General features: G+C 49.6%; 1 protein-coding gene across 1 annotated transcript in view; it reads left to right on the top strand.

The window, feature by feature from the left end:
* Positions 1–17,810, top strand: part of Tmco4 (transmembrane and coiled-coil domains 4) — an 86,458-nt gene that overhangs the window by 14,591 nt on the left and 54,057 nt on the right. Inside the window, exons 4-6 of the mRNA XM_034503703.2 lie at positions 3,574–3,752; positions 9,343–9,517; positions 11,036–11,063. Coding sequence (XP_034359594.1) covers positions 3,583–3,752; positions 9,343–9,517; positions 11,036–11,063 — 373 coding nt within the window. The 5' untranslated portion in view covers positions 3,574–3,582. The remainder of the gene's footprint in view (positions 1–3,573; positions 3,753–9,342; positions 9,518–11,035; positions 11,064–17,810) is intronic.

Here is a 17,810-nt window from a genome sequence, read left to right as displayed (position 1 = left end):
AGTCCTGGCACCCAGGGACAGACAGCTTTGTCTTCAAGACAAGGTCTGTGTATCCCAAGATGACTTCCAGCTGCATCGCTTGAAGTGACTTTAAACTTGAGATCCTCCTGCCTCTACCTTCTGAGTGCTATGTTTTCAGGCACATCTCCCACACCTGGTTTGTACAGAACAGGGGATGGATCCAGGGGCAGGTGCATGCAGGGTAGGCACTCAGCTATGTTCCCAGCCTAGTATTAGATTTCATTGTTTATTATACCTGTACACTGTACCAGGCACCAGTGAAGCATTTCTTTGTGGAGTGTCCTAAGCATTTTTTTTTTGAGTCAGTTTCACTGTATAGCCCCAGCTAGCCTAGCTAGATCAGGCTGGCCTTAAACCCATGAGATCTTCCTACCTCTGCCTCCCCAAGTGCTGTGATTGAGGCATGTGCCACCATGCCCAGTAGCAATCATTCCTTTTTTTTTTTTTTTTTTTTTTTTTTGGTTTTTCGAGACAGGGTTTCTCTGTCCTGGAGCTCACTCTGTAGACCAGGCTGGCCTCGAACTCAGAAATCCGCCTGCCTCTGCCTCCCAAGTGCTGGGACTAAAGGTGTGCGCCACCACCGCCCGGCACAATCATTCCTTTAACAAGCAGTATGTAGTGTGAGCCCCGGGCCCAGCTCTGACCACACATGGGCTCTGTTGGTGACTGAGGAGTGGCTTTCCTGGGCAGCTACATAGTCATTTGTCAGGGACAAACGTCAAGGTATAGCAAGGCTGAACTACCAGGGTCTCTCCCTTCCCTTTCCTTCCCTTCCCTTCCCTTCCCTTCCCTTCCCTTCCCTTCCCTTCCCTTCCCTCCCCTCCCCTCCCCTCCCCTACCCTACCCTACCCTACCCTCCCTTCCCCTCCCCTTCCCTCCCCTTCCCTCCTCCTCCTTCTTCTTTTTTTGTTGTTGTTTCTTTGTTTCTTGAGACATGATTTCTCTGTTGGCTGTCCTAGAACTCGATCTGTAGACCAGGCTGGCCTGGAATTCACAGAGATCCACCTGCTTCTGCCTCCTGAGTGCTGGAATTAAAGGTGTGCACCAACACACCCAGCCACCCAGGGTCTCCTTTTTATCAGGTGGAAGGGCCTAGAGGTCCATCAGGGTCTGAGCCTATGTCCTTATCCCAGACACTTGGGTGTCTGGGGTGTGTCCTTCCCTGAATCCTTCCTTCTGCTCCTTGCTTGGATGCCTGGCTGGGCTGGGCTTGTCCCATTTCTCTTCTCTGCTTTTCTATGCCTCCCTCTCCCCAAGGAATGAAGGAGAACTTCTCTCTCTACCTTCCTTCAGTCATCCATGCAGGTGTGGTACACACCAGGTGCACAGATCTAAGGTATAATACACCTCATGATGGTTGATCATATTTACAGGCATGTGACCACCACCCAGGTCAAGATAGGGAACATTTCCATCACCCAGAAGCCTCTGCACGTCCTTTAGAGACACTGTTTCTCCTGCTGATGGTGTTTACTGTTTACCTATTGTAGAGTAAAAAATTATAAAGGCCATTTTATAAAATGTGTGTAGATATTTCGCCTTAGACCTTGGGCAAAAAAGTGCAGATTCCAGAACGAGGAACTGAATGTAAGATTTTCACCACCCCAGGACACATTCCAGGTGAATGTGAATCAAGCCTCAAACAATAGACCGAAACTAATAATAATAACAGGGCCCTTTCCCTAACCTAAATGGTTAAAAGTGCCTGCCAGCAGGTTTGGGCCCATCTAATTAGTTACAGAGGAGGGGGAGTTACAAGACAAAGGCCTGTTAAGAACATCCCAGAAACTGACTGGCCAAGGGAGGAACTACACCCTGCCCCCATGGTACGGCCTGCTAGTGTTCAAAAAAAAAAAAAAAAGTAAACCAACCAATCCTGTGCACCCGCGCTAAAGTTCGCTTTTTCCCCACCCCACCCATATATAAGCGCTAGACATCTGAGCCACGAGGTCAATCCCTCTATCCCCTATGTGAGATATGGGGATATGGGCTGGCCCAGAGCTCTGATTTAATAAAGCACCTCATGTACTTTACAGCAAGACGGACTCTCATGTGTCCTTTGGGTGCGTGCTATCCTGTGACTTAAGTGGACCTCTCTTCTGGGGAGTCCCGGACCTTTCAGTATGTGTCTATGTCCTATGCATGGGACCCAATGTGTGCATGAGACTCCTGTGTATGCATGGACTCCTGTGTGTGCATGGACTCCTATGTGTGCATGGACTCCTGTGTGTGCATGGATTCCTGTGTGTGCATGGACTCCTGTGTGTGCATGGACTCCTGTGTGTGCATGGACTCCTGTGTGTGCATGGACTCCTGTGTGTGCATGGACTCCTGTGTGTGCATGGACTCCTGTGTGTGCATGGACTCCTGTGTGTGCATGGACTCCTGTGTATACATGAGACTCCTGTGTGTGCACGGGACCCAGTGTATGGCTCTCTGGTAGTTGTGTGTGGTTTGTGGGTTGTCTCGGTTATGATGGTTCTCTCCAGGGCTCATTCTTTTTCTTTGCTGTGCAGTGTTCAGTCGATGGTCATAGGACTCAATCTCCACCCTCTGCTGTGGGTGGTCACTGGGGCTGTTTCCATTTGGGGACCGCGGTGACATCTCGGTGTCCATGGGGGGGATGGGGCTGGTTCTAGAACTACTCATAGACACCTGAGTGTGACAATGCTCAAGTGCCCTTGTCTAAAGCAGCAGAAGAGTCCCACGTAAGATGCACAGCACATCCGAGGGGGACTTTGAGTCATCTCTAAATAACCTATGTGTGTAGTTGTTAATCTACACAGTTAGGGGATTAGGAATGAAATATATAGATATATTTCATCCCAGTACAGAACCAACTATTCTGTGTGTATAGTAGGTATATACATGTGTATATGCATATACATACATATATACATACATACATACATACATACATGATGTATTTTTGTGTCTGCACATGTAAATGCTGTGTAAGAAGGCTGAGGTGGACCTCAGGTGTTTTCCTTAATCCCTCTCCACCTTATTCTTTGAGACAGTGTCTCTCTCAGTGAACCCGGACCTCAGCAGCTTAGAGTTAGGATGGTTGGCCAATGAACTCCAGATCTGGGCCTTCCCTTACACTGCCTAGGCTGGCCTTGAACTCACAGACATCTGTCTGCCTCTGTCTCACAAATGCTGTCATTAAAGGCGTACACCACCACCCCACCCCCCAGTCCATGTGTGAACAGACCTGACCATAGTGGCCTGGCTTGTAATCCCAGCATTGGACGCAGAGATAGAAAGTGTGAGATCAAGGTCATCTTCAGCTATGTAGCAACTTTGGTGTCAGCCTGGGCTACATGAGACCCGGTCTCAAAACAAAACAAGGTATGACTAGAAACCATCATTTTAGTGACACTAATGTGTTAATCTTTGCTGACTGGGAGCTTACAGTCCTCCTGTCCCAGGCTTCCGAGTGCTGGGATTACAGGCAAGGCCTCTACAGTTAGTTTATAAGAGATGACTTCTGTGTCTTCTAGGAACCTCGCCCTCCCCCTGGAAGCATCTCACTTGGGTTCTCTCTTGCAGGGGCTGGGAATGGCCGCATGGAACAGGTCACACCCAAGGCAGCCTGTGGCACCAGAGCCAGCTGCAGAAGGGGATTCCCAGCAGCCCCTGGGCCGAGAGCTCTCGGAGGCCAACCGCTTCGCCTATGCCGCCCTCTGTGGCATCTCTCTGTCACAGCTGTTTCCAGAACCTGAGCAAAGGTGAGCTTTTCTGTCTCTCAGAGGGAAGGCTAGGCCTCTTCAGGGAGGTGACTCCCAACAGCCAGTCAGCTCCCAAGTCCCACAGATAAACCCAAGCCTTGGGGCCCATCCTTGCCTCTGGGAGTCTCAGCCTCAGGAGGATAAGGTACCTCTTGTTCAGTTATCTCTCATGTATGATGTCCCTAAGCCTCTTTTGCGCTCCTATGGAATGCTAGGCATGATTTCAGTTCATGGGAGACATTGTGTATGTGATAAGTGAGACAGACCCAATCCCTCCCCTCCAGTAGGTCACTGTCCAGAGAGGACATGTGTTTATTGAACACTTACTATATGCTGGGCATAGTGCCAGCCATATTGATGAAACTGAAAAGCATGAACTCTCAGAATGCTTAGTTCCAGGAGACACCCCTTTCCCGACAGATGTGACAGTGGCAAGCAAAGATGGGGGGCATCGTGGGGATAAAGGAATGTTAGGTGCCTATATGTATTTAATGTCTGTCACTGATGCTATCTACCAGGTGCCGGCTTAAGTCATATGTTGGTGGCAGTGTAGTGGGGTAGTTAGGAGCCTGGGCTTCAGTCTACAAGGAAGTGGGTGGGGCAGGGTTTGGGCACTCAAAACATGGCATGGAGGGAGGGCACAGCAGGGCCCATCTTTGTCAGTAGGGTGGAGCTGATATGGGAACCTTCTTACTGTGAGAATGAGGCAGAGCCGGAGCTAATGGACTCCGCAGTCTGAGGAAGGAAAGAGAACCCAGGGGTGAGAGATGGTACTGAGAGAGCAGCAAGAGTGTGCCGTGCCCGCAGGCACTCCATGACTCTTGAATGTCCTACCTGCCAGCCTAGGGTTGCTTCTCCAACTTCTGAGTGGGCTTCTCCAACCTGCCCTCATCCCATGGGGCAACTGAGTGTCTTCCCCACTGATCTGTGTAGGGCATGTGGCCGCCTCCCCTAGTCTCCAGTGGAATGCTTCCCAGACCTGCCATCCCTGAACCCTGAGCTCCTTGGAAGGCAGGTGCCACCTTGGAATCCCAGGACTTTCCCAAAGTTCAGTGGAGCCCTGGGCCTTAGTGAAGTCTCTGAGAAAGTGACAGCAGTGGTTGGCTTGGGGAGCAACGGAGCCTTCCATGGCTGCACGCTCAGCTCTTGTCCCGTTCTGACTTGGATACTTTCCAGTCTCCTGTGACTTTGGGAGGTTGACTGAACCTGGGTGAGGACCAGCAGTCTGGCTCTGCATCTGAGGGATAAACAGCACAGTGCCTAGCACACAGTAGGTGCCCAGTACCTGGTAATGGGCTTCTACTAACTCTACCTATGGCCTCCGTCTCGCAGTGAGAAACATCCTGGATATTCCATCCCTAGGTGTCTCAGTCACTTTCCTATTGCTGTGATAAGATGACCAAGGCAGCTTATAAAAGAAAGTGTTTGATTGCAGTTTCGGTTTCTGAGGGTTAGCGGTCGCAATTGCAAAGCACAGACAGGGTGACAAGAACAGCTGGGAGCTCATATCTCAGAGCACACTGGGGCTGTCAGGAGGCTCTGAGAACTCACAGCCCACCCCCAAGGGCACACCTCCTCCAACAAGGCTATACCCCCTAACCCTTCCCAAATGCCACCAACTGGGGACCAGGTATTCAGATGCCTGAGGGACATCTCATTCAAACCAAGGAAGTCCCTATCTCTCTCACCCAGCCTGGGAAGCCACCATCTTTCCAAAAGCTCCCTTAAACAGATGAGCTGGGTACCCCGCTACCACCTAATAAACTGAATGCATCTTGAGAAGGACCTGATGAACCCCACCACTGACCTGCTCTGACACCACTAAGAGGGTACAGGGATGTGAATTCTGTTCCCATGTCCCCCAGTAGTCAACTTGGGCTCCCCGGTTCCTCACCTCAGTTTCCCATGCTGTGTTCCATATGAATTTTAAAGCAAAACACATTAAAAAAAAAAAAAAAAAACAAAAACAAAAAAAAAACAAAGCAAAAAAAAAAAAAAAAAACCTTTGTCTTTTTAGCTCCCAGATAGGCTGCTGCTGTTGTTTCTGTTATCTTTCGAAAACAGTTGGTAGCCGATTTTGTCCCCGTGGGACATCAAAGCCAGTGTCTCCACTATTTATTTCTTATCTGTCCTGGAGGATGCTCCTCACAATTGATTTGATTTATTCAAAACGTGGAGCTGGGGGGCAGGGACAGCATAGAGCAGTAGAGTGCCTGCCTAGCATGCAGGAGGCTCAGTCCCAGCACTGCAAAAAGAAAGAAATGAATGAATAAAAGAGAGACAGACAAAAATAAAACCAAAGAAACAATGTAGAGCCAGGTGCAGCAGCTCCAGGCCCAGCCCTCTATTCTGCTACACACTTAACAATTTTTAACCTCAGCTCTCAGGGGCTGAGGCAGGAAAGTCACAAGTTCAAGACCAACCTGGGCTATATACTAAGACCACATCTCAAAAAAAAAAAAAAAAAAAAAAAAAAAAAGTCAAAACTAATAGGGTAGACAAAGCTCAGCACAACTCCTTCTGCCAAGGCTCAGGTATTTTTGGTTCTCAGGCTGTGGTCTGTGTTAGCTACTTAACCTCTCTGTTGTAGCCCACCCCCCCCAGTAGCTACAACAAGAACTTGGCTATGTGTCAATAAAACTTTATTCATAAAAGCAAGCCAGGGGCCAGATTCCTGAAGGCTATCGTTTGTGGTCTGAGGGAAGGAACTTTGGAGGAAGCATGAGGAAGCCAAGATTCCAAGGATGCCTTGCCCCTGTTCCCCTTTGGGATCCTGGAGAGCTTGAACCCCAGAAACCAGGGCATCCTACTTGTAAGGGTGATCTTAGTGAGTGACAAGCCTATGATGACCCTGGGTGGCACAGTTGCTGGAGAGGGGCTGGCTCCATGGTGAGTAAGTATGGCACCTGGGGGTGCAAGACAGGTGTGTGAGTCTAGAGCTACAACTTACTGTGTCGGGATCTAGGTTGCCATAACTGGGGGAGGAGGCCAGGCAGACCTCCCTGACCTCCTGGGGATGTAGTGAGAATTCAACAAGTCTGTGTGTAGAAAGAACTCGCAGAGGTGGACTCAGAGGTATGAGCATCACTGTCTGTGCTGCGTTATCTCATTTTTGATGGCACTAGAGATGGAAGCAGAGGCCTTGCACACACACACACACACACATGCAGACACCCACATGCACAGGCTTCCACTAAACCATTGTGCTGTTTAAACTGTCAACTTGACACAAGCTAGAACCACCTAGGAAGAGTCTTAATGAGGAACTCTCTAGAGCACATTGACTTGTGGGCATGTCAGTAGAGGACTGTCTCCATGCTTAGTTGATGTAGCAAGACCCAGCCCACTGTGGGCAGCGCCATTCCCTCGGCAGGATTCCTGAATAGTAAAGAACTGCATTATATAGCTGAGGGCAAGGAAACAAGCAAGGATCTGTGGACTTGTTCCATCTCTGATTAAGCGTGTAAATATGGTGTTGTAAGTTCCTGTCTTGACTTCCCTGAGGTGATGACTGCAACTTGGCATTATAAGCCAAATAAGCCCTTTTTCCCTAAGCTGTTTTTTGGTGGGGTGTTTTATCATAGCAACCGAAGTGAACAGAGAGCAACCATTATGGAAATATGTCAGTAGGTCATGCCTCACATGGGCCAGTCTTTGCCCAGGACTGAAAGTAACGTTGTTAATCTTTGCAACAACCCTGTGAAGTAGGTTTCATCATTATTATTAACTATTTCACATATTCAAAATCTGAGGCACGGAGAAGCGGAGTAACCAATCCCGGTACCACATAGCCGGTGGCAGCGCTGGTGGCAGCACCAGTGGCTATGCTCTTTAACCCTGTCTTATATGACAAGCTACTTCTTTAGGTCTAAGCCCTCCCCAACATCCGGCAGGCTAGACTACTCTCTTGGCCCTGAGCCATTCCTGTGCATACACTGATTACTATCTGTTCACCCACTTAATCATTCCCGACGCCATCCCTGTCCACACCCACCTGCTACCCTAGGTCACTCCCCTGGGATGATCCCCTGGGAAGTGAATTATCTATCACAGGCCATCACAAGAGATAATGTTTACTGCAGGTCTACAGATGCCACCCACTGCTCCTGTCATTTTATCTCCTTATATAACTCCTAGGGTGGATCCCGATGTCTGTCACCTACATTTTATAGCCTTAGAAAATAAGAGAGGTGAACTGGGGACTCTGAAGATTCCCCAGGACAGTTGACACCATGGTCAAACTTCACCCTTTTCTCCATTGTCTCACCTCAGTCACCTGTCAATAGCAGACTAGCATTGAGCATTGTCTGCCTTTTGAAGCTGGTCTCTTAAACCCATTTTACAGATGAGGACTCAGAGACACAGACAATGAAGACAACAGGAATGAAGGAGGGGCTGTCAGCTCAGCCCTAAACTGGCTATAACCTTTGGGGTTTGCCCCAGCTACACAGAACCACATTCCCAAAATGTCACCTGACTCCCCAAGATAGCTGGCATAGAGTCATCATTTGAAGCCACTGGGACACCCCATCTTGAGAACTTCCCCCAGGCTCAATAGCAGTGTCAGTTCAGGTGTCCCTCAAGATGATGCCTACAGCTCAGCTGCCGTCCACCCTGTGCCCAGCTCTCTGCCTCCCGTCTATAAATGCTGGTGCCCAGGGGAGCCCCAATAATCTCTCCTTTAGACTCACTTCTGGTGACAGCAAAGCCAGGATCTAGACCCTAGCTCCCACCCCACGCTGCAATAGCCTTGGCCTTCCAGGCCTGTCTGCTCCTCAGCAGCTGTAAGCAATGGGATGGGTGGGCTGTGCTATTTAAGGGTGGGGGCTCCTTAGGTTCCTTCACCACCAGGGAGCTCTAAATATCGCCAGGAGCCCACCCTGGTCTGGCCAGTTTTCCTGTGAGGAGCAGAGCCCTGGGCTGGAGGGCCAGGGCAGTGTATGCCGGCTGGAACTCCACGGGTAGGCTTCAACGTTTTCCAATTTCTCTGCTTCCTGATGAATTCTCCTGTTCCCCACGCCCCACCATTCCTTGACAGAAACTCAGCCCTGCACACAAGGACAGCCTGCATCAAAAGTCAGTGTGGACTCTGCCACGGTCCCCAAGATACAGTGCATTTCTCCTCTCTTAGATCACGGGGCTCCCGCCTCTCCACAGTGGCCCCATTGTCCCCTAGCAGGTGCCATGCAGCACGCCTGCTGGAGTGAGGACCCCACCTTCACAGTGGAATGAGCCCCTGGTGACATCCAGGCACTTCACTTGGCTCCCTGGGGTGGCTGCCCAACTGCAGGTGGAACTGGGGCTTCCTAGGTCCCTCCCTCTGTCCTCATACATCTCTGTTCCCTGTTCCCCAGCATGGATCCAGGCCAGGTCACATAGGTGGCAGCTGCCTTCACCTCTGTGCTTCTTGGTAAAAAGTCTTGATGGGGACTGAAGGTATTAGCTGTGTCACCTAAGAGTCTGTTTGGACCAACTCTGTATTTCCTGGACCCTAGTCAGGGGTTGACATATGTGACCCTGTCCATCCACCATTGGCCTTTCCAGGCCAACGTTCCCCAGAAGGTCTGGATCTAACTATGTCTCTTTTTAGCTCCTTCTGCATAGAATTTGTGACGGGCCTGGTGAAATGGCTGCATCTGTCTGAAACTGTCGTCCCAACCATGACAGCCTTTGCCAGCGGCCTGGGAGGCGAAGGAGCTGACATCTTTGCTCAGACTTTATTGAAGGACCCCATTCTGAAAGACAACCCATCAGCAGTCAGTCAGGTACGCCAGCCCCTGGGTAGCAGTTCATAATCATCTACAACTCCAGTTCCATTTACAGCGCCCTCTTCTGGGCTCCACGGGTACTGCTCACATGTAGTGCATAGCCAGATGCATCGAAAACGCCCATACACATAAAATAAAAATAAATGTTAAGAAAATATTCCAGCATCCCCCCCCCCAACTGGAAGTGTTGAAGGGACTTCTGGTTGCAAGCACTTTGGGCATTGGGTACTCAGCCTGTGTCTCGTACTGCAGGAGGTTGTTTGAGAATCAAAAACGTTAAGGTCTGTAAATAAGCAATCTCTGTGCATTAAAGGAGTATCCCAGTAGCCCACAGCTGGGATACACATACACATAATAAGGCATCTTTAGGTGGAACAAGAGTTCTACACACAAAATGGGTGTTTGTTTCCTGTATCTTATACCCATAGTCTGAAGGTAATTTTATATGATTTTTACAGCTTTGTGCATGGAACCACAGTTCACAGCATGGAAATTTTTTTTCACTTGAAATAGTTTTGGAACTGGGAGTGGGGTGCTTTGGGGACAGCTCAACCATTAAGAGCGTGTGCTGCCCTTGGAACTCCAGTTTTGGGGAATGCAGCGCCCTCTCCTGGCCTTCTCAGGTTCCTGCAAGCATACGGTGCACATAAACTTACACGTGCTCACATATGCACGCACATGAATAACATCTTTTTTTGTTTTGTTTTGGTTTTGATTTTTGTTTTTTGAGACAGGGTTTCTCTGTAGCCCTGACTGTCCTGGAACTCACTCTGTAGACCAGGCTGGCCTCGAACTCAGAAATCCACCTGCCTCTGGCACCCAAGTGCTGGGATTAAAGGTGTGCGCCACCACTGCTCAGTGAATAAATCTTTAAATATATACATATGTATATTTATACATATACATATATAATACATTATATAAATATATATGTATATATGTGTGTATATATGTATACATATATGGTTATATATACATATATATACATGTATACATACACATACATAGTTTTATATATACATCTACACACACACACATATATGGGATTATTAAGTTAGGGATGTTTAACCTATATAATCATCCTTACTTTATATTGAGGAGACTGAGGCACAGAGAGATTAAATTTCTTGCCCAAGGTCACCCAGCTTAGAAGTAGCCACAGCCAGGATTTGAACCTTGGTGGTCTGACCCCAGAGCCTGCATTCTACCAAGCTAAGGTGACCTTTCTTCTGAAGCAGCAGCTTTGCTGTGTGCCCTTGAGCATGTCGCTTACCCTCTCTGAGTGCGGTGTAAGTAGGCAGAGCTTGTGGCATAGGCTGCTGGTAGCATCGTGCACAGGCAGGATACGAGGCCTTTCCCTCCTCACCTTGGCCCCAGTTGGCACCTGGCTCACCGCTGTACTGTAGGGTGGAGGGCTTTTGCCATCTCCACTGGTAGGAGTCAATCCTCAGCTGCCCCATGAGCTGGATGGTGGTGTGTCAGCACCTCACTGATTTTTGACTCCTTTTTCCACAGGACCTCCTGGGCTTCTCACTCAAGGATGGTAAGTGGATTTGCTTCCTTTGTGGTGTGGTCCACACGTGGTGAGGCCGGGAACCATGCCGCACCTGTGTCTCTCCCTGTGTCTTTGATGAGCACCGTGTGATACTGATGGGACTTGTTTAATTTCTGCCCCCTAACCCTCAAATCTGTCCCCTCCCCACCACCCAGCATCCTGGGCGTAGCAGCATCATAGCCTCCTGGGTGACAGCTGGGGTCTTCTCCTTGCTGGTACTCCAGCCAGTCCCCTGCTGTCCACTTAGGTCTCAATGATGTTTCCAGAGGCCTGTGTGGCCTTCCTTGTCTCCCTGCCTCATACCCAGCAAGGGATTCCAGCACCTCCAGTGTGGCCTCGGGACCCTGGGGGGAGGGGCTGCTCATCCCCTCTCCTACCTCCTCATTTAATATAGCCAAGCCCCAGCCCCGAGTGTGGCTTCTCCCAGCTGTGGCTCCATGTAGCTCTCTGAGTGTCCCCTTCCCCTTTTGTGCATGCTCCCCAGGCCGGACCCCATAACTTTCTGTCCTTGGTCCATCTGCTTGCTCTGTCCCTACCTCCTTCCACTCAGCCCTCACTTGCTGGGTGTGTTGGTATGCTGGACAAAAGTGATGTAAGGGTGGCAGATTTATTTTAAGCTCACAATTTGAGTGCATAGCCCATCCTGGTGGGAAGGTATGGGAGCGGGGTAACCGGTCACACTTCATCCAGTCAGGAGGCAGGCAGATGAATGCTGGTTCCCCGGCTGTGTTCTCCTTTTTATGCCCCCAACCCATGTGCAGCTGCCCATGTAGGGTGAGTCTTCCTTCCTCATGTAACCTGTCTGGGAACACACTCACAGCCATGCCCTGAGCCACTGATAAGTCCTCTCTCTCTCTCTCTCTCTCTCTCTCTCTCTCTCTCTCTCACACACACACACACACACACCCCGTCAACGTGATACCCTGACACATAATTTTTAGTGGTACATTCTACCCATGTCGACCCCAATGCTTGCGGCCATCTCCTAACACAACGTGTGTTTAGTTCATCTTAAGAGTTCTAATGTCCAAAAGCACAAAGTCTTTTCTGATACTCAAGGTGATCTTTTAACTCTAAGTCTCTGTAAAATCAATAATGTAAGTTATATATTCTCAATATCCGAAGGCACAGAGTAAGCAACCCCATTCCAAGAGGAAGGAATAGAGGCAGAGAAGGGCAGACAACATAGCCTGCAACCGTCAATCTGACGTCCTGAGCTCTAGGTGGTCCCTCCTCATGTGCTAGACTCCAGCAGGCTCCAGCAGGCTCCAGCAGGCTCCAGCAGGCTCCAGCAGGCTCCAGCAGGCTCCAGCAGCCCCCAGCAGCCCCCAGCAGCCCCCAGCAGCCCCCAGCAGCCCCATCCCCAGCTCTGCCGACTGCACGCTTCAATGGGTGTTTGTAGCATTCTGTGGCATGCATCCCATGGTCTTGGTTTCTCCGCCCTCTTGGGGTCGCCATTGGATTTCATACTTCACCTTCACAGTTTCATCCAATGGCCTCTTGGGGCCTCCTTGCAGGGACTCTAACTGCTACACATTGCCCAGAGCCCTCAGCTTTCTGGAACTTTGGTACAGGCTTCTATGACCCTGTAACTCACGTGTTGTGCACACCTGCCGTCTCAGGGTTTCTATTGCTGTGCTGAAACACCATGGCCAAAGAGCAAGCTGGGGAGGAAAGGGTTCATCTGGCTTACACTTCCATGCCCTAATTCATCACTGAAGGAAGTCAGGATGGGAACTCAAGCAGGGCAAGAACCTGGAGGCAGAAGCTGATGCAGAGGCCATGGAGGGGCACTGCTTACCGGCTTGCTCCCCATGACTTGCTCAGCCTGCTTTCTTGTAGAACCCAGGACCACCCAGGGATGGCCCGCCCCCATAAATCACTAATTAAAATGTTCTACAGCTGAATGGATATTATACAGGCATTTTCTTAATTGCGGTTCCCTCCTCTTAGATGACTTTAACCTATGTCAAGTTGACATAAAACCAGCCAGCACGCCTGCTAAAAAACGGTAGTCTCCCCTGTGCCCCTTGGTGCCTGATCCTGCTTCTCCCCTGTGCCCCTTGGTGCCTGATCCTGCTTCTCCCCTGTGCCCCTTGGTGCCTGATCCTGGGAAAGCACTTCCTAGGAAGTTGAGTTCAAGCCAAGAAAGCCTCACAGCTTATAGTTCTTTTATTCAAATACATTTGCGTTTTTCACAAGTTGGAGCCTTTTATGGGTGGCTCTCCAGGACGGCCCATTAAGCTCTGGTACAGCATTCTAGAATCCTCTAGCCTGCAGCTCAGACTCTTCCACAAGTCTACAAACCACCCCACCACACTGGCAGGGACGGCCATGGCCCTCCTTACCACCACACGTTTCTTGTACTGATCGATTTTCTCATTGCTATGACTAAGTACCTGACAGGAAGCACATAAGGACACTGTCCTGGCGGATGGGTCGCTACAGGAAGGTACTTTTTCCCGGGGCAGAGGCTCATCCATTGCACTGAGGGTGTTCTGACCCCTGAGGTTTCCCCAACTGTGGGAAACTCAGCTGCATAGTTGATGGTAATGGAGAACTGGTTTCCCCTGTTTTTGTTTGTTTGTCTGTTTATTTTAATTTAAAAATAGACTATTGGGGCTGGAAAGATGGCTCAGAGGTTAAGGGCACTGACTGCTTTTCCAGAGGTCCTGGGTTCAGTTCTCAGCACCCATATTTATAACTGCAGTCCCAGGTAATCTGGCACATAAACACGAATGCAGGCAAAACACCTACCCACATTAAAAAGAAAGGCCTTTAAAACCCACCAGCTTAAGCAAGAAAGGGTTTATTCTTGAATAAAAAGAGAAATAAAAAGGAAGGAACATGACTGCCCCAAGTATGGCAGAGGAAAAGCTTTATTGTAGGTCTGAGAGAAAGCGCATAGTCAGAGGCAGGGACATCAGGGGGAGTCCAGAGTGAACACAACCCTGAGCCACGCCAGAGGAGAGGTGGGGAGGGGAGAGCCAGGAAAATAAAGAGGAGACAGAGGCTCAGGTATCCAAAATGGCTGGATTATATAGGGAAGGGCAGCTGAGGGAAGAGCAGCCCACACTGGGCTGGAAAAGTTTAGGATAGAGGATGGTCCACCCCAGCCATACCAGGTAACAGGTAGGGACTGAGAGATGCAGAGAGAACCTGGCAGCCAGGTCTGCTTTGATATGCCGTTTGTCCTGGCTTTTGAGACGTAACAATTTTGGGTTATAGTTTCAGGGTGTGGTCTATCATGGAGGGGACAGCCTGGTGACAGAAAGCTTTTCTGGCTGTAGTGGGAGGAGCATGAGGCGAGGTCACATGACACCTGCAGTCAGGAAGCAGAGAAAGGTGGTGCTCACTCAGCTCTAGCTAGCTGGCTTTCTCCTCTCTCCCTTTCTTCAGGCTTGCTCCCAGTCCTTGAGAGTCACTGGGCCTCCCAGTATGGACCACAAAGGTGACTTTGTACTTTCTTCTGTGTCCCCTTGATAAATACGTCCCCACTCCTGGGAAGCTTCTAGTAAGTCAAGCTTAGGACCAGGTACTTAGCAAAGTCCTCTTGAATGAGTTCAAGGAGATAGATCTGCTGATTTTTTTTATGGGGGGAGGCAGCTCAGGGAGGGTTAACCATGTCATCTGCCAAAGTTACTACTCGGTGAGTGGCAGGGCCCCATTCTGCCTGAGGTAGTTTCCTGAGGCTCCTGTTAGCCACCTGACTTCTCTGTGTCCTCTGTGAAGCCCAGAGTCTGAAATGCAGACAGCAGGATGGTGCTCCCTCTGGAGGCTCTAACGGGATTTGTGTCTCTTGAGTTTCTGTGTGCTCTGAGAGCACCTTGACCCGGGTCCTAACCCCTTTCTGGCCTTCCTAAGGCCCACCTTCTCCCTTGCTTCCCCTCTGCGAATCTCTTGGAAGGTCATCCCATCAGGAAAACCTCATCTTGAGAGTTTTAATTTGATATCTGAAAAAGTGTCTTTTCTGACAAAGGTCATACCTGACATAAAGTCGGGTGCATCTTAATGGGGGAGGAGCAGCGGGGGACTTGCTGTCCAACCCGCTAAGCAGCCTAACTGTCTCAGATGGCACCTGCTACCCTGTAGCTGCTGTCCACCGCCTTCTGCCAACTCATAGGTAATACTTATTCCTTAATCTGAGCTTTTAGTTCCAAGGCCTTGGGTGTTTATTCTACTAACCAATGAAAAGGCTGGGGCGGGGGGATTGATAAGGAAATCCTGGGCTAGATGATTAATGTCAGGCATGGTGGCACATGCCTTTATTCATGGAACTCGGGAGGTAGACTCTTGAGTCTCTGGAGATCAAGGCCGTCCTGGCCTATGTGAGACACAGCCTAAAGAAAACAAAAACCCCACAAATACACACCTGGGAAACTCTCAGGAGAGGACAGGAAGCACATTGGTTCAAGAGTAGAAACAGTCAAGGGGGCCGCAGATGGAGAGGGAGAGGGGCCAGCAAGGGCTGGGGGTGACCAGGCTTGGAAGTTGGTCAGGGTGCATTTTGCCTGGGCAGACATGAGGTCCACAGTCACAGCTGAGCAGCAGAGAGGGCTGTGGAGAAAATGTCCTGCGACAGACTCTGTGGAATTGCAGAGAGATTTGAGGAGAGACAGGAAGTCCCAGAAGTGCTGCCTCAGCTCTAGGATTCTGCTTGTCTGGCACCTGTAGCCAGGATATCTTGGAAATGTTGACATTTGTCTCTGGTGACCCTTTTATGTAAGGTGGTATTTGGAGACCCTTGAATAGTGGGGAGCCAGGGCTTCCTCAGGTCATACACGGGCTGTGTAGTCTGCCTGTTCGTGTGTGCTCACTAAAAAGGGTCTGTGTGGTGGGGTCACTACCCAACAGGATGACAGAGCTTGTAGGTTACCCTTCATGAACGCTACTGCTTGCAAGAAAAAAGTATTTTGTGTTGCTAGAAAAGATCTCTATGCCTGCTTCTCCCAGTGTGCTCTACAGACCAGCACCTGTACCAGCATCAGCACCAGCACCTGAACCAGCGTCAGCACCACTACCCGCATCCCCATCCCCCAGAGCTTTGCTGATAATTTGAAGTCTTGGCCCCAGCAGGCCCATAATGTTATCGATAACGGTCTTTGATCCCAGAAGACTACTTCAGGCTCTGGCCCAGAGGATATTTTTAGTCCTTTATTTATTCTTTCAGTTGTGAAAGGAACATGCTACAGGGTATGCATAAATTGTGTGTACATGTGAAGGTCAGAGGACAACCTCGGTGTCAGTCTTCACCTTTCATCTTGTTTGGGACAGGGACCCTTGGTTACTTCCTGTGGCATTCACCAGGCTAGCCAGCCCACCAGCCTCCAGAGATTCTCCTCTCTCCCCATCCGGTTTCACCTCAATGTCCAGCTTTACTTGAGTTCAGGTGATCAGAACCTAGGATGTCATGCTTGCTGTGCAAGCATTTTACCCACTGAGTGAACTTCCCCATGCTGGGTCCTTTTCTTAAACTGTGTTGTGCTATGACAGACACCCTGAGACCAGGTAACTTGCATTGAGCAAAGATCAATTTCTTAAAGTTCTGAAGGGCCAGGTTCAATATCAAGGAACCTGTGTCGGACAAGAGCCGTCATGTCAAAGTGTCCTGAGACAGAAAATGTAAGATCGAGGGAGGGCAGGAGAGAGAGAGAAAGCAGATGGGGCTGGGACCCACTCTGGCTGTGTCAGCCTTAATCTCTCCTGGCTTAATCTACTCTTAAAGGTCCCACCACCACATAGCACAGGCATGAAGACTAAGTTTCCAGCTTGCTTTTGATGGGCACATTTAACCCACAGCTGATAGTGTGATCTCAGCGACAAGAAAGACACCATGTGTTGAGCACATTTTGTCCCAAGTATGGGTCTAGGGGCTCACGCAGCTACCTGACTCCCCTCCCCCCAGTGAGGCACTTCAGACATGTGCCTCAGTTTATAGACCCGAGACCCATCGAGGCCAATTTGGACGATCTCATTTCAACAGGAGAACCAAAGTCAAGAAAGGGAAGGTAGTCTTCTTGGAAGCACAGTGAGAAGTTGGCTAGAAGTCAGCACCAGGTCACCAGCCTCTCAGGCCACTGCTTTCTCCCATTGCCTCTCCACCGGGTAGAAGGACCTGCCTTGGCTTTGCTCCTTCATCTGCCTTAATTTCCTTTCTTACCAGAAAGCCATGTGACTACTGTTCATCTCACCAGCAAACCTCAAACCATCATGAGCCCATGTGGGCATCAACATATACCGTCATGCTATGAGCAACCTTGGCGAGGGCTCTTACAGGATCATTGCATGGGTTTAAAATGGCTTCCTTCTCTCTTCAGGGCATCTTCTTTGAATGTAGTGTCTCAACCAGCACTGCCTTTGTGTTTGTATTAAGAAAACCCACCACTTACCAAGCACCCTTACTAAGGTGGGTGGGTGGATGGATGGATGGATAGATGGATGGATGGATGGATGAAAGCAGGTAGGTAGGGTATTACATATGTATATATGGATGGATGGGTAGATGGATGGATGGGTGGATGCGTGGATGGATGGATAAGTGGATGGATGGTGAATGGATAGGTGGATGGATTGATGATGAATGAATGGATGATGGATGGAGGATGAGTGGTGGATGGATGATTGATTGATGGATGGATGGATGGTGAATGGGAAGAGAGGGGACAGAGAGAGGCTCAGAATGACTGGCAGATGGTCTTTCTTCAGAAAACAAACCTAAATCAGGGTTGGGCAGTC

Source organism: Arvicanthis niloticus, chromosome 5, assembly GCF_011762505.2.
Source record: "Arvicanthis niloticus isolate mArvNil1 chromosome 5, mArvNil1.pat.X, whole genome shotgun sequence".
NCBI classification, from domain to species: domain Eukaryota; kingdom Metazoa; phylum Chordata; class Mammalia; order Rodentia; family Muridae; genus Arvicanthis; species Arvicanthis niloticus.
This window is presented reverse-complemented; position numbering and strand designations above follow the sequence as displayed.